The following is a 27,323-nucleotide window of genomic DNA, read 5'->3' as shown; positions in this document are numbered from 1 at the left end:
CAGAATTTCTTCTTTTCAAAGCTCTTAATCTACAGCAACATTTCTCAGACAAGTACCATTAGTATCACATGGGAATTTGTTAGAAATCCACGTTTTTTCCCCCTATACAGACTAGATCATCAGAAATTATGGGAGTGGGGCTCTGCAATCTTATTTTAACAAGCTCTAGTTCTAATTCCGAAGCACTATTCTAAGGGTAAGCTTGTAAATCTGAAATTATAACACTAACATTTACTCAGTATTTACAATGTGCCACATAAAATGCTAGAATAATTTCAAGTTCTCATTTCATCTCATTTAAATAAGATTAATTGGGCCTATTTCTACATAGAATAGATAACAAAGAAATAAGATCACATTTTTTTTTTTTCATCCAAATGAAACTTTACTCATGCAAACTGCTCTTTCTAGCCTCTACTTCAAATTTGGAGTTGTACTCCAAAGATTCATAAAGGCTTTCTCCTGCAGAGGTAGTCTACACAACTGAATATATGTGAATTATATTTCTTTAACTTTCCTCTACATGTTTTCTCCAGAGACTATGCTCGAAGTTTATCTTCCTCTTAAACTTGCTAAGCACAAAGATAGCCCAGTTTTTAACAACAATTTCTACTTTCAACCACAAAGTTATGCAAAAAATGACATGATTTGGGATACATAGAAAGAATAGAAGAAAGTATGTTAGTGTCATAACAAACTACAACCACTACTTCTTCCATCAATGTAAGATGACATATGGAAACTGCACAGCTCTTAAAAGATTTTTTAATTCCCAGCGACCTAATCTCCAAAAGTATCTGCCTCCATGCCCACTTTCTTCTCCTTTCCTCTTACTACCCAGCAGGGAACTTTCAGCCTAAAACACTGTTCAGCAAATAACTGCTTTAAAAGATGGATCCCAGGCAAAATTTAGGAAGAAAATCTTCTCTTCTGCACTTCCATTCATCTTATTTTTCCACAGTCCTATACAGCCAGTGACTTTTAAGACAATGATAAAAATATATTCTGATTCAGAGAGGCAGGGCGGGTGTGTGTGTGTGTGTGTGTGTGTGTGTGTGTGTGTGTGTGTGTTGTGGGGGGGATACTGGCAGTCCTTAAAAGTATATCTCTTTTTTAAAAATCCAGTTAATAAGTGCTTGGAGATCTGTTAAATAAAAATTTAAAATTCAATAGCACTCTACAATCAAAAGCATATTAAAGCTGGACATGGTGTTATACGCCTGTAATCATAGCAATTTATGGGGCTGAGGCAGGAGGATTCCAACTTCTAAGGCCAGCCTCAGCCACTTGGCAAGGCTCTATACAACTTAGTGGGATCCTGATTCAAAATAAAAAATAAATACAGCTGGGAATGTGGCTCAGGGGATAAGTGCTCCTGGACTCAATCCCTGGTATCAAACAAAACACAAACATGTTAAAAGTTACAGTTACCCTAAATCTGACCTGGATCAAAATTCATTATAAACTGATGTTTAGCAAAAATAATCTTTTCTTTTTAAATAGCTACTTTAAAAACAAAATTTGAATGTTTTGAACTATGCAAAAAGAGACCGCTTGAATGTAACAACATTAAATTAAAATTAAAAAATGTTCATCATTCAGGCCTAGTTAACAAGCAAATAATAGAGGTACCAGAACCTGAAAAGAATGAATTACTTTTCCTATGGGTGTCTGAGAAGTAAATTGAGTTAGCATCAATGAATGCCTCAATATATGAACATTTTCTTTTCATGAATTTAGTAATGCCTGACATAACTCAATTTCAACAATTTGAATAAACATAAACAAAAATGTTCAAATAATCTGTGGTGGATTGTATAACAATTTTGACCATAACACTTTAGGTATTTAAAAATCAAATCAGGAGGACCAACCCAGATGCCCTTCAGTAGATGAATGAATAGGGAAAATATATACACAATGGAATATTACTCAGCATTAAAAGAGAACAAAATTATGGAATTTGCAGGGTAAATGGATGGATTTGGAGAATATTATGCTAAGTGCAGTAAGCCAACCCCCAAAAAGCCAAATGCTAAATGTTTTCTCTGATATGAGGATGCTGACTCATAACAGGGATGGTGGGGGGCATGGGAGAAATGGAGAAACTTTATAGATACAGCAAAGGGGGCGGGGAGCGGAAGGGAGGGGGGATGGGAATAGGAAAGACGGTGGAATGAGATGGACATCATTACCCTAAGTACATGTATGAACACACACACACACACACACACACACACACAAATGATAGCAATTATAAATTATTTTTAAATAAATGACTATATACATGGAGGGGCTGAGGATATAGCTCAGTTGGTAGAGTGCTTGCCTCGCATGCACAATGCCCTGGCCTGGGTTCAATCCAAAACCCACACAAACACACACACCAGAAACTCAGCAAACGGCCATCACTACTAAATACCACATAAGTTTAAACTTTACAATAATGTCTGGTGCCACAGAAAATCTAATGTCAGACAAAATGTAAAATGTGTGTTACTTCTGTGTATGAAGAGCAAAAAAGTGTCTCCTTTCCATTCACTACTTGATGTTATTAACCTAGGACCATCTGGTAGATAATCAGGAGGATGAACTCCAGTATAAGCCACCAATTTTCACTCCTTGTAAATGGTCTCATAGATGAGATATTATAAATAAATGCTGCCACCTTGTGGATGCTAGGTATAGTGTTGACACAAACAAGCAAAGGAAGATCGAAAAAGCAGTTTCTGGTTTTCTCTCATTCTCACTGCAGTAAGTGATCAACATGAGATATATTTCATGCAGTTTTATAGAAAGAATAATTAGTCTATGATATAATATAAATTCAATATTATCTTTTTCCATCCTTTTCCTGAAATAAATTCATTAAATTTTCTATTTTGAGAGGAATTAGAAATCTTTAAAATGAACTTATTATCAATATGTTTAAGTATAAGAAACTAAAACAAAAACAAAACTCTCTCTCTCTCACACACACACACACAATGAAATCAGAAACTCAATAAATGGCCATCACTTTCAATGCCCCTTCACTTTTTTCGCTATATATCTTTTCTTGCTACCTACTAGTTTTCATCTGTCCTAACAAACCTTAAAAATTGGAATTTCTTCATTTAGGAATGTTAATACAGTTTAATTGAAATAAAAGAAGGGATGCTAGCATAAAAGATGAACCAATTCAAGGTATTCAAAGGAAAATAAAATGCAGGCCAGATTCAAAATAATCAGAGAAAGTAGTTTATATAACGAGATCTACTATGGTACATTTAGGCTTGGCTATAACTCACAAAATTATAGTGTATACATATCACATCAATATTATAAAATAACTTGATAGTTAAACTACATTTCTGAGGTCTTTTATCAACATAAACATTCTTAGCTGTTGTTAAGAATTTAAGCAATAATGTTAATCTGTTGCTTTAAGCTAAATTGTTTCATAATTTCTTGTATTTCTTATCATACAGGCATTAAAATAAATTGTGAGCTTTCCTGAATAAGCATCATTCTGGCCTGTTTATGGTTGTACATTTAGCTTAGCAGGTAGTCAATGATTTGTTGCTACTGAATTATGTAATTAAATGAAACCTACAATCTGCTGCATTTTCATATTTTGTTTAACCCAGTACTGAAGAAGAGCTCACACTGCCAAAATAAAGAAAAATAAATGTCTGATTTTTGTCTTATTCATTACTGATTTAGTTAGCAACCAGTTAGCATGCATTAAAAGACTTCCTGCAAATACTCTTTTCAGAGAATGACTTGGATTTCAAGATCAATCTTCATACACATAAATATTTTAGTCCTACAAATGAAAAGCAAAGTTTTAGTAAACTGTACAAGTTAAAATGAGTCAGGTCTGAGGATGTAGATCAGTCACAGGTCCAGCACCAAAAACACAAACAACTTGTCAAATTCCTGATCTGTCTCAAAAATGTCTCTTCAGGATTAATTCAACCTAGTAAATTTGATGTGGATGAGCAATTTGAAGAAACCAAGGGATTAATGCTTTGTCTTAAGATGTGATTAGCCTTGTAATTTTACAATGTCCATTATTTTAAGAAATGGAGATTATAAATGAAATGATGTAGCATCTGAGATTTGCTTTAAAAAACTTAAGAAAATAAAATGAACACATGAAGCAAGTATAATGAACCCCCCCCCCACACACACAGGAAAATAAGTTTTATTCAAGGGATGGGGTGGAAGACTCTCTTCTGGAGAGAATGGGGTTCAGCACTGGTGCCCCAAGTATAATAAAACCTAGGATTTTAACGATATGATATAACTGCTTCTCAAATTCAACTAGATTCTAGATATTTTTATCAAAGAAAATAGTAAGGAGAGTGCTCAATACTTACCTAGAGACTATACTGGAACCATTATAGAGATCACTAGCATATGACAATGTGGCCAAAGGTCGTACTGAATTATATCGAGTAAATTTAGACAAGCATTCCTGAAATTCATCCAACTGGCTTGCAGTTCGACTGTCGTCTATACAAAGAAAACCAAACAGATGAATTCCACTATAAAGTAAGAATAATATACATAGATTAAAAATTATATTATAAGTACAAAAAATTATTTTAAAAGATTTTAGAGAAGATCAATATGTTCAAATTAATTAGATGATCTTTCAACTTTAATAGAAAACATCTCAGTAGTTCTTTGAAAGACACTTTTTCTACATCAATAAGAACAACAGTGAATACTCTTTCCTCTTCTTTTTAGTAAAAACTTCTTGGGAAAAAAAAAAAAAACAATGAAAGAACTACTACTTAAGAAAAGTTAAATAATTTATTAGAACAAAATCCTTTATCAATAAAGATAACTTAGGAAGAGAATTATACATATGGACAGAGTATTTGTTTAAAGGAACATGTTCACAGGGATATATATTTATGCCAAAGTTTCTCTATTTTCAAAACAAAGTTTATAACACATTTTAGATAAAAAATAGTTTTTAAATAAAACATGTTTTGTTCATGTAATACTTTCAGGTGCTTCAAATCCTATTACTGAAAGGAAGTAGAAAGCTGCAATATATAAACTACTGATTCTCAAAAACAAAACATGTTTGAAGTGGCTCCCATTTATCCCAAAGAGTAACTTCAACCAGAAAAAATAGTTTCATTCAAATGTTTTGGTAGAATATGGAAAACAGCAATTCCATCCAATGGATCACTATACAATACTTTGGGTAAAGTCCACTTCAGTAAACTATTGAAAGCTAAAATCATGTGGGTTTTAACTTATAAAATCAGCTTATAAAGTACCTGACAATACAACTAATCTATTCTTCAATTTAGAGGAAGGCCTAGCAAAAGCACAAATTTTAAAGCTCTTTTTTTTTTTTTTTTTCCCAAAAGTGCTTGAAACCTGGACTAATTCTCTTTTCCAAAGAATGAAGGGAGGTGGGGGGACCATGACTTTAGCTTCCTAGATTGAAAATTTGAAATAAGTTTGTTTTAACATTGTCTTTTCATAGTTTCTTCCTTATTTGATGCTTATACCCTCACATACACACAGCTTTTTCAGGGTACACTTTCATATTTTCCCTTCTTAAATGCCACCTAAATGGTGGGCATAATAAAATTAAAACACAAGAATAATTAATTAAAAACAGTTATGTGAATATGATACAGAGTAAAGAATTTATTATTTTGTCTGGAATATTAGGTTATCTTGAAGAAAATTTATTGACATAAAGAAATTTAAAAATTATAATAAAGAAAAACAATTACTTGAGGATTTTGTCCCTGGTATTTTATAAATTTTAAATACTAAGCAAATCCATGTAACAATTTAGATTAAAAGAGTCCAATTTAATGCAGTTTTTATTCTAAACACAAGAAAAGGAATAACCTAATTAGTATGTGATGTTGTAATGGTATTAACATAAAGCTCTGGCTCCAAAAAATTATTCTCAGTAAATTCAATAAATTATAAATTACTGAGGAAAACAAAACAAAACCATCAACTTTACTCCAGAGTGGTTAACATGTAATAGTTATGTGATATTTTTTATATGCAATCCTAGTACTGAGTTGTTCAGTGTAATAAGCAATGGAGAGTTTCTTTATTCATTTAAAAATTGTTTTAATATTGACCTATTCTTTCACATTTTGACATCAATTTCAAATCACATAAATTACAAGAATTCAAGAATATGTATTCTGTTGAAGAACATAATCCTCTTCTAGGGTAAATGGACTTCTGGCTACTATCCAAGCTCATTAATATCAGCAACATCAGAAACTATTAGATGACAATGAAACTAGTTATTTCAATATCTGAAAATATAGTAACTTATGTTTAATTTATCTGATTATGAAAAGGTAGAATTTTGTTTGCTTGGTTATTTTATGATAAATATCCATATATATCTGCTGGCCAATCTCCTCTCCTAATAACAGATTAGTTTGTAAAAGTATATGCTATGTCTATTTTCTTTCTCCTAATGCTTTTTAATTTACATCCTCTTTCAATTACAATTAAGGGTCCAAGACATTAATTTCTTAATATTCACCACTTATTTTCAAAAACTGAAAATAAAAGTTGAGTTGTGGGCATATTTGAGGATTGTCCTCTGAAAATACACAAGGATAATCAGTCTCTTATGTGCTCCACTATGTAAAAGTTAAAAATTCCCTCTTTGTTACCAAAGGAATTAAAAGGTATTTCATATAATCATGGTAGCCAATGTGCAAATCTAATAAGACATACTTGAGATTCCTCATGCTTTAAGTACAATATAGCCCAGGTCACACAAATAATTATCTAATTTTTCTTCTTATTTTATTATTTATTCTAACCTCCTAAAACGCTATACCCCAAAATACACAGAATCTAGTGAATACCTTTACTACTCCATAGCATATCTGTGTTGCCAGTGACTTAAAGATTACTGATACTTACCCAAAGCTTTTTCTCTCATCTCTCTTTCAATACTTTTTAATGTCTGCCACTAGGCCTACTACATAACACCAATTAACGTTTGACTCTCTGCCAATCAGAATGCAGGTCTTAGCCCACTTTTAATTTAAGAGCTTCCTAATGTAGCTTATATTTATACACTATTTCAGAAACCCAAGAAAGAATTCAATTCCCAGACAGTAAATGCCAGCTCTCTATCTACACAAAATGTTTATGATTAAGTTCAAACATGTTAAGCAAACGAATCTTGGCTTCCCCTTAAACTTCCTAGGAAAAATTCTGTGTAATTTCCATCACCAATCCCAAATTTGTTCAAAGAACTTAAGTAATGTATAGATTATAACATGAAGCATGTTTACTCATGAGAAAAGCAAGATCTACTTTTTAACAACCAATAATGTATCTATCAGACATTTATTTTGCTTACTGGTCTTCATTTAGCAGACGTATACTACTAATGGCATCAAATATTTGAGCACCCAACAAGTACTGAGCATTGTGCTTTGTATATATTACCTATAACCCTTAAAATGTTTATGAGTTTGATATTAATGTCCCTACTTCAGTGATGAGCAAAATGCTAAGAAATGCTGAAGAACAGAGAACAGGGAACTTTATTACTTCTCTAAAGCAATAAAAATATCCTAAGCTATTGTACTCATGTCTTTCATGTTATTTCCTCTACTTTGAATGTTTCTAATTTCCTTTTTCAATTCATACAGCCTGTCCCAAATATAATTCCTCCAAAATCCCTGCACAGAACATTTCTTTACATCTCTTCATTCTCAACATGGTCTGAAATTTTCATTCCCAGTTGTATTACTGGATATTCTCTTCTGTTCTCCTAACACCCTCTGCATATCTATATGACACACAATTTCACATAGTATCATTACTTACCTGTTGCTTTCTTATGCTGTATTTACAACACCCCATCACAATAAGAACCAGTTCTTTTACATTTTTATTCTTAGCACAGAAGTCAGTACTTAGAAATATAATTAACGCCGAGTAAGAGGCAATTGAATGGAAATTATTTTTGCTAGTTACATGGTTATGGCTTTACATAGCTTTATAACTTAATATTAAGATTAAAAATTCCAAACAGACAAAAATTGCCATTGGAAAACAACATTCTCCAAGATCCCTAAGAACTCCAGAGTATTCTGAAAAGACTGTGTCAAATATATTTTGCTTTGCAACTATGACTTCCTATAAATTCTGCATAAATCTCTAGAAACAGACCTGAAACATGTATTTGCTATTTTATAAAAGAATTCCTAAATGTACCTGAGATACGAGACATCCTTGTAGAAAAATAACATTGCTCTAAGTCTTCAAAATGAGCAGTGAGTCGTTTTCGTCTTGATGCTAATGTGCTGTTATACCAAGGCTGTTTCTTTGTCTAAGGTAATGAGAAAAGAGACCTGTAACTCAGAACACACCACACTCTTCTTTAACACAGAATACCTAAATGCTTAGAGATTTACTTTCAAAAGTGCATCAAAATAAAATGATATCAAATGGCGAAAACCTACATAATCCTCAGATCATGTTTCCAAATTTTCTTTTAAAGTGAAAGCAAGAAACAAATTCACTGAGAATAACCAAAACAGAACAAAAATTTAAAATAAGTTCTAAACACTAGTTTTATGAAGTTAAATGGAGAAACATCTCTCAATTCTTCAAATTAAATGAAGATAGAATACATTATAATGCCATTCTGAAACATAAAATTAGGGGACTTTTAATATCCAGAAATTGTTAGAAAACAATTATCAAATAGAAAGATAAATACTTCTTCATCATCCCTATATTATAGCCTTTTACCCTTTGAATTATAACACAGTTTTGACTTTAGGAAAGTTCTAAGAATAATACCGATAAGTTTGACAAATGTAAGATTACACTGAGATTCCATTTTACTTCACTCAGAATGGTAATTATCAAGAATACAAATAACAAAAAATGTTGGCAAGGATGTGGGGGGGGGGCAGGTACACTTATAAACTACTAGTGGGAATGCAAATTGATACAACCACTCTGGAAAGTGGTATAGAGATTCCTCAAAAAATAAGGAAAGGAAGCACCATTTGACACACTATCCATCCCACTGCTCAGCATATATCCAAAAGACTTAAAATTATATACTACAGTAATGCAGCCACATCTATGTTTATAACAGTTCAATTCACAATAGCTTAGCTATGGAACCAGCCTAGGTGCCCTTCAACACATGAATGAATAAAGAAATTGTGGTATATACACAATGGATTATTACTCAGCCATAAAGAAGAATGATTTTACAACATGTGTCAGTAAATGAATGGATCTGGAGATACCATGTCAATAAGCCAGTCCCCCAAAACCAAAGGTTGAATGTTTTTGCTGATATGTGGAAGCTAAATCACAATAAAGGGAGGGAGAAGAAGAGAAGGCAATGAGAGTAGAATGAATTGAACTTTCCTATGTTCATATATAAATACATGACCAGTATAACTCCATGTCACGTACAACCACAAGAATGGAACCTAATTAGAATAAGTTATACTCCATATATGTATAGTACATCAAAATACACTGGCAGGTATATCTTGAAAAAAAAAGTTTGAAAAATGCATCAGAATACTAAAATCAGATACAAAGACAACAAACTTGAAATATGTGGAATATAAGCCGTATAAAAACAAAGGTTTCTATAGGAATGGTGACACATGCCTATAATCTCACTTATTTGGGAGGCTTAAACAGAAGGATCATAAGTTCGAGACTAGCTAGCCTGAGCAATTTAGCAAGATCTACTCTCAAAATTTTAAAAAATGGCTGGGGATATAGCTTAGTAGTAGAATACTTGCTTAGTACATGTGAGGCTCTAAATTCAATCCCAGTACCACGAAAAACAAACAACAAAAACAAAGGTCCATGATCCTAAATGTACATCCCATGCTGCATGTCTTCAATGGTCATCTATCATTCTAATGGCATATCAGAAGATATAGACGTTAAGAAACATAGTAAGATCCTGAGATGACACAAATTCACCAACAACTTACTAGTATCATGCCAAATGAATAAAGTAAGATGTACCAGGGCACTACATTAAACACTCTAGTGCAAAGTCACTCTAAATCAATGAAATGGGAAGAATTCTATTTTAAAATATTGCCTGACTCACAATAAAAGAAAAACTTCCACTCAGATAATCAAGAAGTTGAATTCAAGAGAATTGATGGTAAACAAAATATAACAAAGGCACAGGGTACGTAGAAAAGGCAGGCAACAGTTATTTAGGGACAAATATCAACAAAAATTTTTTCATAGAGTACATTTTCATTTCTTAAAATATTTTCATGAAATTGCCATGGGTGCATTAAAATAGATGGAAACCACAGTCTAGAGCTTAAACGTATATTAATAAAACAATTGTTACATTATAATCATATCCTAAAATTATATTACATATTACATTTAAGTTTTTAATAGGCATTCCAAATCTGGGATTCTGGGACAAAATGAGTTAAAGAAATATTTTAAGAGTTGATGGTTGAGAATTTTCCAGAATTGAAAATGAACACAAATTCAGACACAGTAATTATTCCTGTCAACCAGGATAATTTTTTAAAATCCACAATTAGACACACTAAGGTAAAACTGTGTTTTTGTTCAAGTGCAGAAATAAGATCGTAAAATCAGATAAACAGTAAAGATAACAGGAACAAGAAACAAAATATTTTTCAATAGCAATGACTGATGCTATTAACACAGTAAATCTGTATTACTTCAAAAAGGAGAGAAAAATAGCTCCAACTTAAAACCCAGAACCTAACAAAACTATCCTACAGCAATGTAAAGAAAGCATATTTTCATGTGAATGAAAACAAATCTATTACCAATTGAGTTCTTTCTAAAAAAATTTCTGGAATTGTACACTTGAAAACTATTAATAACACAAACCCGAAGGACTAAGATACAAAATTAAAAAGACAAGGAAACTAGCAACAAAATAAGTGGTTCAAAATAGTTTTTTATTATAATATCTAATTTTTTAGGGTTTAAAAATATGACAAAAAATACACCAAAGAATAACATATATGTCAGAGAGGACTGATAAAAGTTTGTATTCTAGAGCTTACATTATTCAGGAAAATAATTAAGACCCTAAGTATTGAAATAAGTGTAAAAAAATTTCAAAGACATCTACTGAAAATGTGATAAGATTTGGGGTATACAGAAAAAGCAAAATACATGGAGTCTCAATAGAGAAGGACCCATAAATGCCTATGAACCACTGGAAGCAAACAACCAATATCTGAGAAACTCCCTCCCTCCTTGGCCCTTTTTTCAAAAAAACTCAACATGATGTGAAGCAATGCACAAGCAGAGGGAAAACTGGTGTGAAAATTTATAACTCCGCCCTGACTCCCCAGATGAGAGGGACCTCAACTCAGGATGAGTAGAGTTCTTGGCTAACACTGCAGAAATGAATTTAAGGACACGTCAGAGGCACAGACCAATTTATTTAGGACAGCAGAGATACATTTAGGGGAGAGTATGGGCCATTTTAAGAGCAAGAAGCTACAACCCTTTGGTATGTGATGTCAGGGACCGGAGCTAAGGCTTAAACTAGCACGGGGAGTTGACATTGTTTTTAGATAGGTAAAGCTATGGTCATTTCATACAAGATAAAACATGAATGGTCAATAAATATAAGAAAAGGTACTGGTCTTACAATAACAGAAAAATATGAATTTAAACCATAATCATATTCCACTTATCATTAAAGTGAAAGACATTTACAAGTTCAACAGTATTAATCATTGGCAAGAATGTGGACAAACTGGAACTCATATGCCCATATGATGGGAGTTTTAAACTGATAAAACACATTGAGGGGCTGGGGTTGTGGCTCAGTGGTAGAGCACTTGCCTCACACCTGTGGGGCACTGGGTTCCATCCTCAGCACCACATAAAACATAAATAAATAAACAAAATAAAGGCATTAAAAAAATTCTCTAAAAAAATATTGAAAAATACTTTGATATTAACTCAAAATACAAATTTTTATACCCAATGACTCTCATTTCCTCTCCTAAATACACAATCTAGAGAAACTCTTGCAGCACTGTTTATTAGAAAATGCATACAATTAAATCTTTAAAGCAAAACACTAGAAACCTATCAAATGTACCTGGATTTGGTAATTGATAAACTGTAGCATATTAACACAATGGAAGGTTATACAGCAGTGAAAATAAACCAAACATAGCTACAGATATCAGGAATGAATTTTTGAAAATGGCTTACTAAAATATCATTTTTAGGAATTCAAATACAGCCAAACAAATAAAACAGTGAATGCTGTGATTTTTAAAAAACTCAACATGTTGATGTACACGAATGTCAGAAAAGTGTTCACCTCTGGACAGACTACAGGGTAACAGAATTTATTAGCAAAACATGGGTGACTTCTACAGTTTAATATTCTAGTAATTAACATAATTTATTTCATTTAAAAATTTGTTTTATTATAGTTATATCTCTTAACTTCAATATTCATGAATATATTCTTCTGTATATATCAACTTTTTTTTTTTTTTACAAATTCTAGGAGGAAAAAATGCAATTTTTTTTTAAAAAGTGATCAGTTCAATGTAAAAACAAAAATTTACAGCTTAAAAGATGAGAAAAATAACAATAAATATCAGAAATACAACACATAAAATCAATAAGAACTGGTCAACAACATTGTTTTACTTGACTTTCCAGTTTTTACAGCAAATTCATCTTCACAATTATTTTGTCAATATTTATACTTAGCTTTTCTTGGACTTATTAAAAAACCTAGTACAATTCCTTTCTAATCCATTCATAATTAGGTTGCTTCAAAATTATTGATAAATATTCAATGCTAAGCTAATTTTCACACACCATTCAAAAATTCAGAAATAACAGGAGAGGGAGCATGGGAGGAATAGACAAACTCTAGACAGGACAAAGGGGTGGGAGGGGAAGAGAGAGGGCAGGGGGTTAGAAATGGGGTTAGCAATGATGGTGGAATGTGATAAACATAATTATCCAAAGTACATGTATGAAGACATGAACTGCCATGAATATACTTTGTATACAACCAGAGATATGAAAAACTGTGCTCTATATGTGTAATATGAATAGCAATGCATTCCTTGTCATATATATATATATATATATATATATATATATATATATATATATATATATATATATATATAAATCAGACCAGGCTTCCCAGGAATTAAGGTCTTTGATGACTGAATACTGGCGATTAGTCATTTACTAGGCTTTAGCTTTTACTCCTGGAACATTAGCCTTGATAGAAAGGAAGAATTTAGTAACTTGGAGTAAGTTAATTTTGTTGTATTGTGGGTAACACAAAAATTGTGGACATGCAAGTTGTAAATAATTAATAATAAAACTATGATTAAATATTTTGAAATGTTAAAAAAAATAAAAACACAAATGTGCTAACTATTCAAAGATAAATATTTTGAGAATACAAATTGGTTTTAGATAATTCAGAAGGCCAATTATCAGAACATAATCTCAGGATAAGCTCTGTAGGTTACATGTAAATATAAAGAAAATGTTCATGAACTGTGTTCATCTATCTAGATTTGCTCAAAAAAAATGACCTCATCAAACTCAAGAATAATTAAAGATCACTACAGCAAAAAAAGAAAAGGGAGTATAAAAATATCTTATTTGGTCACTGGAAAAAGTAAAAGAATCCTTGAAAAATTGCTAGAAAGTTAACAAGCACAAAAAAGCAAATTAAACAATTATACAAAAATATCATTCAGTGTGTCCCTATAAATGATGGGAAATATAAATTTAACAAAATGCTGATTCTCCATGAAGACAATAAAACTGCAAATAGAAAAAAGAAACTCAAAACTGGAAATTCCATTTCATATAGTTAATATCAAATAGTAGCCAAGAGTATTAGAACAACAAGATGAATGAAATCAATGTTTGTATGAGAGGAATGACTTTATGATAGAAACACTGCATGTCAATTCCACTAAGAAGTGACCCCCCTCTCCAAATGAAGCATAAAATGTACATTTAACTGAAATTTGAAAATTTCCTAATATACAAATATCAAGTTGATTTAATAAGTTAACACTGAATTAAACACTAATTATAATTATTTATATGGTAAGTAATCTTTATAAGTTCAAGTAGCAAGTGCAAAGTATTAAAATAAATTAACTGAAACACTTGCTCCTATTTTCAAACAAAGAGATATAAAGATTAGCTTTACAACTAAGAACAGAGCAGGGAGGAAGAGCAGGAAGAAAAGATTAACATTAAACAGATACATGAGGTGGGAGGGAAAGGGAGAGAAAAGGGAAATTGCATGGTAATGGAGGGAGACCCTCATTGTTATACAAAATTACATATAAGAGGTTGTGAGGGGAATGGGAAAATAAACAAGGAGAGATATGAATTACAGTGGATGGGGTAGAGAGAGAAGATGGGAGGGGAGGGAGGGGGGATGGTAGAGGATAGGAAAGGTAGCAGAATACAACAGTTACTAATAGGGCATTATGTAAAAATGTGGATGTGTAACCGATGTGATTCTGCAATCTGTATTTGGGGTAAAATTGGGAGTTCATAACCAACTTGAATCTAATGTATGAAATATGATATGTCAAGAGCTTTATAATGTTTTGAACAACCAATAAAAAAAAAAAAAGATTAGCTTTAAAGGAAAAAAACTGGAGAATTAAAAATAAGGATTGTCATATAATTTCCAAAGACTGAATTCTCTGAGATCTTTTTAGAGTATTTGTGACATTAAAACAATATTCATAAAAATAGTAAGATGATATGTGCCATTTTTATTGTGCTTGTGCTTATATTTGTGATGTGAAACAAAGGTCAGTATGAAACTGAGGGCCTCTTACCACAAATCAAGGCAACAGCAACAAACACCACTTAGTTGATACTGCATTCTTCAACACAATAAAAAGTTAAATCATATATACATATACAACTTATAAGTCAGTTTCACAAAGAATGCCCTTAATAAGGTGGTAAAAATTAACCATATTAATTGTAAATTAGTTGGCTTAAATCTGTATCTTTGAATATACACATGAGTTAATTTTGCAAACTTCATCAAAATGTAGAATCTCTAGGTTTAGAATTGTACATATATGCTGGGCGATATGGTTCACGCCTGTAATCCCAGCAGCTTGGGAGGCTGAGACAGGAGGATCACGAGTTCAAAGCCAGCCTCAGCAATGGTGAGGCGCTAAGCAACTCAGTAAGACCCTGTCTCTAATAAAATTCAAAAGAGGGATGAGGATGTAGTTCAGTGGTTGAGTGCCCCTGAGTTCAATCCCTAGTACCCGCCCCCCCCCCAAAGAATTGTGCATATCTTCCCATTGCTTGCATTCTTTATGCTATAACAGTTACATATATTACATCTACATAAATTGTACATGAAGAATCAAAAGACACTAAAGCAATGACAGCAGAAAATTTTAATATCCTCAGAAAATAAAAGCACTAAATACTTGATCTGTATAAACTACCCACTACTTTGACCCAAACATACACCAATAAACCCAACAATTGAAAAACATTATTTTCAAATGTATATAGTATTCACAAAAACTACTCAGAAAATTAAAATGACTTTTGATAAACCTAATGATACTGAAATAATAAAGAGTATGCTTTCAGATCACAGCACAATTTAAAAAAAATCCAAATATCTGGAAATCAAAACACATTTCTACACTATGCATGGGTCAAAGCTAAAATAAGCAAATATAGGGAATTAGAAAATATTTTAAAATCAAGGATAATGAAAAAAAAAATGGCACACCAAAATTCATGGGACACAATTATATCAGTGCTTAGAGAGAAAAATTATAGCTTTAAATGTTTATAAGAAAAGATCTAAGCCAGGGATGGTGGCACACACATATAATCTCAGCAACTTCAGAACATGACACAGGAGGATCACCAATTCAAGGACAGCCTGGGCAACTTTAAGAAGACTCAAAATTTAAAAAAAAAATTAAAAATAAAAAGGGCTGGGGATGTAGCTCAATGGTAGAGCACTTTGCTTAGCATGCAAGCGACCCTGGGTTCAATCTCCAATACTAAAGAAGTAAAAATATTCTTAAGTATATCTAAGTAGGATGAATATTTTAAAAAGAGAAAAACAAAATATAAAACATACATTCAGCTCTATAAAAACTCAGCAAAAAGACCAGGTGAGTTTCTGGGTTGATGAAGATATTGAGGTGTTGGGAGGGTACTGACATTCAGAGACAGTATGAACACTTTCCAAACCACTGAATTCCACACCTAGCTCTATGGTCCAAAGAGATTCACTCAGTAATTCTATCAAATATTCAAGAAAGCAATAATACTTATCTTATACAAACTCTTTCATAAAAAGAACACTTCCTAATTTGCTTCATGTCCTCTGCTATAGTTTGAATATAAGGTCAGTGCCCCCGTGGTCCATTGTGGTCAAAGTGTGCCTAGGCTGTGCTGGTGGGAGTGGTGAAATCTTTGGGAGGCAGAACTAGTGAGAAGTTCCTCAGTCACTGGGGAAGTGAAGTAGTTCCCAGTGACCCCTGCAGTTCTTCCAGAGGGTTACTATAAAAAGAGCAAGCTTGGCTCTACCCTTCCTGTCTCTTTCTCTTTGCTCCTATGTAAGCTTGCTTACACATAAATTCAAGCCATGAGGTGCTGCCATTCTCTGCCCTCACTGTAGAACAAATATATGGCTCCCCACCAACCCAATTTTAGACTGTGTTAACATGTTACTCCTGGGGAGATGTGAAGGTACCTGGGAAATGGCTCCAAAATGTTTCTTATAACTGCATTTAAATCTATAATTTATTCCAAAGAAATGTAATTTTTAAAACTTATTTTTAAAAGCGAATTTTCAATTAACATTCAAAAATACGGAGGAATGAACATGAAGAAATGAGCAAACCTAGACTCACTTCAATAATCATAAATTAATCAATTCTTCTCATGATAATTTATAAGTTACAGGCAGTTCCAATAAAAATCCCAAGAGATTTCTTCATGGATCTGAATACAGTAATATTAATGCTCATATGAAAATACAAACAGGAAGGAATACTCTGCAAAACACTGAAAAGGCAAAGCTATGGGGCCAGGAGGGCACAGACATAATACACACTAAAACATACCATAAAGGGACATCCTAAAAGTAAATTATCAAAAATGTCAATGTCGTGAAAGATTGAGAAATTATACCAGTTCAAAGGAATTGAAAAATACATGACAAATAAATGTAACATGTAATTCTAAATATGTCCTGGGCCAGAAAATAAAATATATATTCCTTTTCCTAGAGAGGACAGCAGTAATAAAACTGCTAAAAATATAAATTTCAAAAAATTTAATATTATTAAAAGGACCATACTACCAAAAGTACTATATAGGTTCAATGCAATTCCAATCAAAATCCCAATGGCATTCCTCATAGAAATGCAAAAAGCAATCATGAAATTCATCTGGAAAAATAAGAGACCCAGAATAGCTAAAGCAATTCTAAGCAGGAAGAGTGAAACAGGTGATATCGCTATACCAGACCTTAAACTATACTACAGAGCAATAATAACAAAAACAGCATGGTACTGGCACCAAAACAGGCTGGTAGACCAATGGTACAGAATAGAGGACACAGAGACTAACCCACAAAATTACAACTATCTTATATTAGACAAAGGTGCCAAAAGCATGCACTGGATAAAGAATAGCATCTTCAACAAATGGTGCTGGGAAAACTGGAAATCCATATCCAACAAAATGAAATTGAATCCCTATCTCTCATCATGCACAAAAGATAACTCAAAATGCATCAAGGATCTAAGAATTAAATCGGAGACTCTGCATCTAATAGAAGAAAAAGCAGGCCCTAATTTTCATCACGCGGGGCTAGGCCTCAACTTCCTTAATAAGACACCTATAGCACAAGAATTAAAACCAAGAATCAACACATGGGACAGATTCAAACTAAAAAAGTTTTTTCTCAGCAAAAGAAATAATCTGTGAGGTGAACAGAAAGCCTACATCCTGGGAACAAATTTTTACCCCTCATACATCAGATAGAGCACTAATCTCTAGGATATATAAAGAGCTCAACAAGATAAGCACACACACATACACACACACAAAAAAACCCAAATAATCCAATCAATAAATGGGCCAAGGAACTGAACAGACACTTCTCAAAGAGGATATACAACGAATCAACAAATATACGAAAAAATACTCATCATCTCTAGCAATCAGAGAAATGTAAATCAAAACTACTCTAAGATTCCATCTCACTCCAGTAAGAATGGCAGCTATTAGGAAGACAAACAACAACAAGTGCTGGCGAGGATGCGGGGGAAAGGGCACACTCATACACTGCTGGTGGGACTGCAAATTAGTGCGGCCAATTTGGAAAGCAGTATGAAGATTCCTTGGAAAGCTGGGAATGGAACCACATTTGACCCAGCTATTCCTCTTCTCGAACTATACCCAAAGGACCTAAAAACAGCATACTATAGGGACACAGCCACATCAATGTTTTTAGCAGCACAATTCACAATAGCTAAACTGTGGAGCCAACCTAGATGTCCTCCAGTGGATGAATGGATTTTAAAAAATGTGGCATTTATACACAATGGAATATTACTCAGCACTAAAAAAGAATAAGATCATGGCATTTGCTGGGAAATGGATGGCATTAGAGAAGATTATGCTAAGTGAAGTTAGCCAATTTCAAAAAAACAAATGCCAAATGTTTTCTCTGATATAAGGGGTGTGACTCAAAATGGGGTAGGGAGGGAGAGCATGGGAGGAAGATTACCTCTAGATAGGGAACAGGGGTGGGAAAGAAAGGGAGGGAGAAGGGGAATAGCAAGGATGGTGGAAGGAGACATCATTATACAAAATTCATATATGAAGATGTGAATTTGGTGTCAACTTACCTTATATACAAACAGAAATATGATAAACTGTGGTACAACGGTGTATTAAGAATTGTAATGAAAAAAAAATAAGAGAGCTCACGTATAATGGCATAATTTGAGAGTTATGAAAAACTGTGCTGTGAATGCATACTTATGAATGTAATGCATTCTACTATTGTCATGTATGTAAGAAATAAATTTTTTAAAAAAGAATGTTCCTTGTAATTGATGTCATTTTATCAGTGTCAATAAATAAGGTATTTGAATATATTCTTTAAAAAGTGGATTTTTATATTTATCATAAAGTGAATAAATATTTTGATGATTGTGTCAAAAAAATTTAAAATTCTCTCATGATGTTTTTACTAATGTTAATTTCCTAATTTTGTTAAATGTACTATGATCATATAAAAATTTAAAGCAAAATCAACAGGCAATTATAGAAATTCAAAAGTATAAAATATCTATATAAAATCTGTGTTTTAATTTCAATTTTTGAGAAACATTTTTTTCAATGCAATTTTAACTATCAAACATTATTTTTAATGTCTGACTAATTGGCATCATGTTTAGCATTATGATTATTAGTCTATCCACACTGTCCTATAATTGACTTAATCTATTTTAATAGTTTTTGAAAATTACCCATTTCATTAAGACCTCTATTTTTATTAGTATGCATGTGCACTTTATTTTAATCTATTTTGCATCATGACAATAGCTAATTTTGATTTATACTGCATATGAGCTCTTTTATTAAATTTATTTTCTATATTTGCTATCTCATGATAATGTAGTCTCCTGAAGTGAATGCCTAGTTCATTTATTTTCATTCTTTTTTAAAAAAAAAAATTATATTTTAGTTGTAGTTGGACACAATACCTTTATTTTATTTATTTATTTTTTTATGTGGTGTGAGGATTGAACCCAGGGCCTCACATGTGCTAGGCAAGTGCTCTACTGCTGAGCTATAACCCCAGCCTTATTTTCATTCTTACCTAAAACAAAAGCATTTAGTGCTCTGAAGTTATAGTACAATTCTAATTTTATTTCATTAATTTTGATGTGTAACAGTTTCTCACTGGCATAATTTTTTGAGTGTTTATATCTGGAATGACTCTGACACAAAGGTATTCAGAGAAGTCTTTACTCTCTTACAAATTATCTGTCAACCTGTTTCTATTTGTTTATTATCACATTTATCCTATTTTTACAACCAATCCATTCTTCTAAGTGCTCTAAGAACTAAATAATGTGCATCCTTTGATGAAAAGTATAAAGTTGATACAAGTGCTTTTTTAAACTAACCTTGTTTCACTCAAAAAAAAAAAAGATCTAAGACTTTATAATGGCCTAAGAAAGCTATAAACAATCTGTTAATGTTTTTTACCCTACTTTTCTTTTATTCGCTCCTCATCAGCCACACTGGACTTCTGAACTACACTAGGCTTAGTCCGACCAGAGGACTTATTTACTTGTTATCCCTCTGCCTAAAACTTCTCCCCAAAGATAATCAGATGATTTGCTTCCTCCCTTCTTCTTTTTTTTTTTTTTGTTGTTGTTGTTTTACTCAGTGTCTTTCCAACAACTTGGAAGTTCAGTTGCATCAGGGATTTTTATATCTTTTGGTTGTGTTACATGATGTGTCCTTAGAACCTATAATCAGAACCTCATAAATACCAGACACTCAAAAAAAAAAAAAAATCTAATGATTCAATAAAGTAATATTTAAAAGTACATGCTCTGAAGTTATAATACCTGGTTTAAAAATCTAAGCTTCCTCCTCTTACTGGTTATATCGCCTTAGCCAACCTCCTTCACTCCTTGGTGCTCTAGTTTCCTTCTCAGTAAAATAAAAAAATAATGCTTATAAGGTAATAGTGAAAATTAAAACATTTAACACACATGAAGTATCTATAAAAGTAACTGTAAAATAAATGTTACCAAATTCTTTTCTAACAATTTTTACTTCATACAAATTCCAATCTTTTATAACAGAGTACAATAAGCCCCCCCATATAAGCCATACATCGGCATCGGCAGTTACAAAATATTCTGAAAAAAATGTGCACCTGTACCCAACATGTACAGGGTTTTGTCTTGTCATTATTCCCTAAACAATACACTGTAACAACTATTTATACAGCATTCATGCTGAATTAGGCATTTAAAATAATCTAAAGATGATTTGAAGTATACAGGAGGATGTGCACAGGTTATATCAAACACTATACCTTTTTATGTAAGGTCCTTGAGCATACACAGATTTTGTTACTGCAGGGGAGGGGGTGTCCTGGAACTAAGCCCCTGCCAAATACTGATAGATTACTGTATTACTACTACTCTGGGGGGAATATATGTCTTTTATAAATGTGAAAATTATAACTTTTTGTTTTCTTTTGTTTTATCCTGAAGTTCTATTTTGGTCAATACAATTTTGATTTTGTTATGTTCTTTAGCTTATATTTGCTAAGTTTATCCTTAACTATTCCTCTTTTCAATACTTTTTGTACCAATTTATTTTATCTCTGTCTCATACAGAGCTAGCTAGACATGAAAGGTAAGGCATTCAGTTAAATATGTTATATCAGCTCCATACTACAGAAATACTAGTAGGATTTACTCTTCAGCAACTGCCCTGTCCTTTAATAGATGCTAAGATTGGATTCTCCTAGGATATGTAGACTGTTCAATCCCTACAACCACATTTACTCTGCATACAGCACTCATAGATTAGGCAGCACTCCTTAAGGACTTCTTTTTCTCTTTTTTTAAATCAATAGAGATAGCTATATATCAATGGGGTTCCTTGTAGATGAAAATTAGGAAGAGATTAACACACTGTCTCTGTCACATACCATATATTAGTAAGTACAGCTATACAATATGTTAATATTCTGTAAAATATTGTAAATGTTCTTTCACTACTATGGAGTTATGCCCTAATAAAGTATAAAATGAAAACATTTTAACTAAAAAATGCATTGAATACATCTAACCCACTGAACATCATAGCTAAGCACCACAATACACAGCAGAGTATTGGTTGCTGACATTACTGACGGCTTCTCTAGCTGGGAGCTACAGTTGGCTGCTTACCATCACAAGACAGATATACAGCATATGGCTATCTAGGAAAAGGTCTAAATTCAAAATTCGAAGTCTGGTTTCTACTGAATGAATACTGCTTTCACACCAATTGTGAAGTCAAAAACCACAAAGTCCAACCATCGTATATTCTTAATGTTTTTCTATATTCTTAATGTTTTTCTTTTTCCTCTAGATTCCACTTTTACGTTTTGCTAGGTAATGGAATTTACTGGAAGTTTCAGAACAATGTTACATAAATAGTAACAATGAAAACCTTTTCTTATTTCTCTATGTATAGTTTTCCAATGCTTTCTAGACAAAGACCAAAAAGAACACTCTTGTAGTCGAACAAGTTTGATTTACTACTCACTACAAAAAAGACAACGCATTATGGTTCAGTAAGAGATGTCTCAATAAGAGGGTGTTAGAAACAACTTACAGAATTTAAGAACACACTATATAATTTGTAGGAGTGCTCAAGAAAATGGGGCTTTGCTCTAGATTGGATACTGCCATGTGGGACTAACTATCTTTCAGTATCACAATAAGCCTTATTTAGGACAGAAGAAAAGAGTGAGGCTAAAGTCATATCTGATAAAGAAGTAGCAATCACTCATACTACTCAGGACTGGGGTATGTTTGGTATTTTTTGTGGTTTCTGGTGACCTTACTTTTTTCTATGCTTAAACAAGTTTATGGAGTAATCTTATTTTTCATTTCACTTTATCAAAGTCACATAATGGCTGTGTCTGAATGTTGATGTTCTGTGAAATTATGTTCAAAAGGAGAATATAAATGCCTAGCTATGAATGCCAAGTCAGTTTCCAGATGGAGGGACTACTTTTTCTCAAGTTCTTACAGCATATTTCAAGTTAAGGATTTAAAATTTCTCCTGAAATATCCCACTGTTTTATAAATATACATAAATCTGATGTTTTAATGGTTGGAAAGAGATACAAACCAATGTATGAATTTACTACAAACAAACAGAACAAATGCAAGCACGTACATGAAGGCAATAAAGGATATACAGAAAAGTCACAAAAAAATCAATAAAGGTAATACTGGTAGTCAGGAAAAATAGAAAAAGTAGTAGAAGTGATCATCCAAGTTTACGAAAAGAAAAAAGATGTGATCAAAAGAATTTACTTTTCACATTAAAAAACTGCATTTTTTTTTCACATAAAGTGAATATACAAATGAATGTGAATTAAAAACATTTTATATTAGGATAAATCATTAAATATGAATAAGATTTAGGGATTAGATGATAGTGCTATATCCCTGCTAACCTCTCAAATTATAAGACTGTATAGAGTACTGCATTCATATGACAATATCCTTTTTAAAAAAAAAAAAAGGAAACATACACTGAAGTATTTAAGCATAAAGGAATAGATGCCTGTGCCTTACTCAAATAATCTAGAGAAAAAAAATCATATGCACATCTATGTAAAAGAGGGACTTTTGGACAATCTATGTGAAGAATATAAAGAAATTCTTTTTATATTCTTGTTACCTTTCTCTAAATCTGAAGTTTTCAGCATTTGAAGTACAAAAACAATCAGAACTCAAAAAATAAGTATGACAAATATCAGTATACCCAAGTCAAAGGTTGAGAAAGCAAAAGTCAATTATAATTAAAGACATGAAGTTAAGTGTCTCTTTTACTCAAGCCTGTAGTCCAAATATCATAAAAAGCTAATGTTTCAATAGAATGTTGAATAATTAATAGATTATAACTTTCATATCTCTAAGACAAACAATGCCCTGATTTTTTATAACTTCCTCCTAAAGTATTTTCTTCCTCTAAAGGTCTGATATTATCAGCAAGTTAAAAACAATATTTTTAAAAAGACTATCATTGACAATAACTCAACAGGTCATTCTACTATTACACATCAGAGTTATCCAAGTCCACTCCAAGCCACAGATTTGCATTTGAAATGCACATCTTTATGACAGGACATTTCAGTAAACTAATCTATGATTTTACAACTTAGATGATTATACTCATGGTACCACTAAAACGTACTGTTAAATATATAGTTTACCTGAGAACTGCCACTGAAACCTGGAGGTTGGCTGTATTCTGTGGAATCAATAATACTACTGCAAAATGAAGAAAGAAAAATGTGATTTCAGTATTTACATTATTTTGGCAACAGAAAAAGTGATCTAAAATTCATCATATATAAATCCAAAATTGCTAATGTCTAAGAAAACATTTATTGCCATTATTTACCTAGACATCGAATACAAATCCACAAACATAAAATCAGCAAATAATTAAGTAATTTAACATAAACACCAAAAATGTCAATCAAAAATAATCGCATGGAAGGTATCCATACAGATTTATATTTGTCTCTATTTCGTTATCAGATAGGTTAATAAATAGTTTGGAACCTTAAGGAAAAGAGGATTTATACAGTATTGGGAAAAGAGAATAAGCATGCAACATAAAAGCTATGTTTAACAGACGGTGCTATCCACTAAAAAGCTATGTGTTCCTGGACAAATTACCTTACAATCACTCATTTGAGATGAGTGGGGACTAGGTACTTCAATTTTATGTTTCCAGCCCCAAAATGTTATGGCAAAGCCTAACAGGAAAGAAAACTATGAAATGGAGTAAATGTAAACTAGCAAAAATCTTTCGTAACCCAAAACCTATACACTAGTTTCCTTTCTCCTGGTCAAGCATAGTCCGTTTTCTACATCCATTCTTTTTATTTGGTTATATTATGTATACATTTTCCTAAAAATGTACCCTAAAAAATCTCTAGAAGCCCACACTATCTTGTTCTTCCTCAAGTTTACCATTTCAAACTTATCATTTCTCTACTCCTATATCCCTCCCATCTTTATATAAAATGATGGTCCATAGAAACTAGCAACAATTAAAAATTATCTACACATATACAACAATGATAAACTGATATTTATATTTTTATACTATTATTTTTACAATAAACATTTATTTTCTTGTCTACCCTAACAAAATATAACCAATTGAAGATACTAATTTAAATGTCTCCACAAAAATGCTCAAAAATCACTTAAGTACAGAAATAATTACTTAAGTACAGAAATAATCTCAAAGGTGTAACTTTGAGAGGTACTTTTGAGGAATGCAGAGTTTCAGTGTCACTCCTTTGTGGTTAATAATCTGACTCTAAGTTATAAATCATTTTTAAGAATTTTTATTTTTTAAGTTATTAATCTTATTTCACCATTAGTTTCTCTATCATTCATTCATTCACTCATTTTCAGTACTAGGAAAGGAACCAAGTCCTTTATTTTGAGACACAGTCTTCCTAACTTGCTCATCTGATCTAGAATTCCCAATTCTGCCTCAGCCTCCTCAATAGCTGAGATTACAGGCATTCAACACCATGCCATGCTATTTCACTGATTAAATGACAAATATATGTCAAAAAATTACAATATTTAAATGAGGTTATGTATGTAGATTTCTCAGAACAATGCTAAAATATGGTAAATATTTGATGAACTTTAGTTTATATTAACAAAAACATAAAACCTCACCATTCCAAAAATATGATAAATCATATAAAACAGTCTTTCACAGTAGTCAAGCAGCATATGTTATTATATAGGTCTTAATTAATTGTGTTCTTAACTATTCCTAGAGTAAAATTCAACTATCCAAGAAAAAGCCTTTACACTATCAAGAATTTATGCACACTTGTATTGAATTTCTTTTCAAGAAAGAAGAAAAAAAAAAAGGAGAGGAGGAAAAAGAGTAAGAGACAGGCCTGGGGTTGTGGCTCAGTGGTAGAGCACTTGCATAGCATTGGGCGAGGCACTGGGTTTGATCCTTAGCACCACATAAAAATGAATAAATAAAATAAAGGCATAAAAAAAGTGTTGTGTCTGTTTAAAATTTAAAAAAAAGAGGAAGAGGAGGAAGCAGAAGAAGATTGAGGAGGAGGAGGAAAGGGAAGAATACAGCCAAATGAATGTTGCCTGTAGAATTATACACTCATATGCCAAAATCAAATGTTATTTTTGGTCTAACTCATATAGGGCCTATTAGGGAAACACATGAGAAAAGGGAAGTACTAAGAAATCTCTCTTTTCCTTTTTCAAATGAAGCCCAGTTCCCTAGGATTTGTGTAACATTGATTACATAGGTACATATTTAGAGGCCAAAAGAACAGCTGTTAGCTACAATTTTTTTTTAAATGGCTTTGTGAGAATTCTTCGACTACATGCCTCAGCAATGTTACTGATACATCAGTCATACAGGGAAATAACACATTTCAAATATATTTTGGGGATATTGAAAATATATGTCTTAAATATTAAATACATCATCAAAGTATGAGCAACTATGCCATATTCCCAGGTACTTTATATTCTCTAATTGAAGAGTGGGAAAATCCTACATTAGACCACCCATTTCATGGTAATATTTTAGAAAACTGAAAAGCAGCAACCTATTAATATGAAACAGAATCATTAATTGTTTCAAGTAAATATCAAAAAGGTTATAAAAGCTATAAAAATGTAGTGAGGGCACCAAAAGTGGTAAGGTAGAAAACACTGTCAGTATATTAACTAAAATTGATGAGGAAAATAAAATAAGGTAAACATATTAAGATATAATAAAGTAAGAAAATAAGATAATATTCTCATTTGGGAGGATGAGAAGTTTCTCTAAAAGCATAAATAAAAACACTGCAGCTGTTAACCTCAGATTAAAAAAAAAAAAAAAAAACTCACAGTTATGTAGTAACTAGATGTCACTCACCTACTGGCATTTATATAATTATTTATTCCAAAAGCAAAACTATACTTCATAATTAGAAGACAAATTGTTAAGTCAATTTCACATATAAAGTGTTCCTATAATGAAGCGGTATCTAAGAAAAAGTAGTGGTTCGCTCTTCATAAAAACAACAGGTTTGGTGAATTCAGACCGAAACTTTCAGTATACACATTAGCTAATTAAATCATAAAGATGATTTTTTAAATTGATAAGCAAAATAAAGTACATTGAGGCTGAACATTAACATTATAAATATAGGAATTTGAAATTAATAAGGGTATTAAATAAACCAAAAAATGCCAAGTATACAAAAGAGATTAAGACTTGGAATTTGTTTTTTACTATAAATCTAAGAAAGAGAAAAAATAAACTTCTATACTTAATAAACCATATGGAACGACAGAAAAGTTCTGTTCTGTTCCAATACTCTTCATTTAAATTATTGAACTAGATTCAAATTAGTGGTGAGTCTCATTTACTAATAACAAAAA

The 27,323-nt window shown here is 32.0% G+C and overlaps 1 protein-coding gene across 7 annotated transcripts in view; it reads right to left on the bottom strand.

Annotated features, from left to right (window-relative positions):
* The window catches only part of Cop1 (COP1 E3 ubiquitin ligase), a 169,878-nt gene that overhangs the window by 78,378 nt on the left and 64,177 nt on the right, over positions 1 to 27,323 (bottom strand). For all 7 annotated transcript variants that reach the window (XM_027934924.2, XM_071600288.1, XM_027934926.3 and 4 more), the window contains 3 exons: positions 24,089 to 24,146; positions 8,233 to 8,347; positions 4,365 to 4,500 (listed from right to left, as the gene is read on the bottom strand). In XM_027934924.2, coding sequence (XP_027790725.1) covers positions 4,365 to 4,500; positions 8,233 to 8,347; positions 24,089 to 24,146 — 309 coding nt within the window. The remainder of the gene's footprint in view (positions 1 to 4,364; positions 4,501 to 8,232; positions 8,348 to 24,088; positions 24,147 to 27,323) is intronic.

This window comes from Marmota flaviventris, chromosome 12, assembly GCF_047511675.1.
Source record: "Marmota flaviventris isolate mMarFla1 chromosome 12, mMarFla1.hap1, whole genome shotgun sequence".
In the NCBI taxonomy this organism is placed as follows: domain Eukaryota; kingdom Metazoa; phylum Chordata; class Mammalia; order Rodentia; family Sciuridae; genus Marmota; species Marmota flaviventris.
This window is presented reverse-complemented; position numbering and strand designations above follow the sequence as displayed.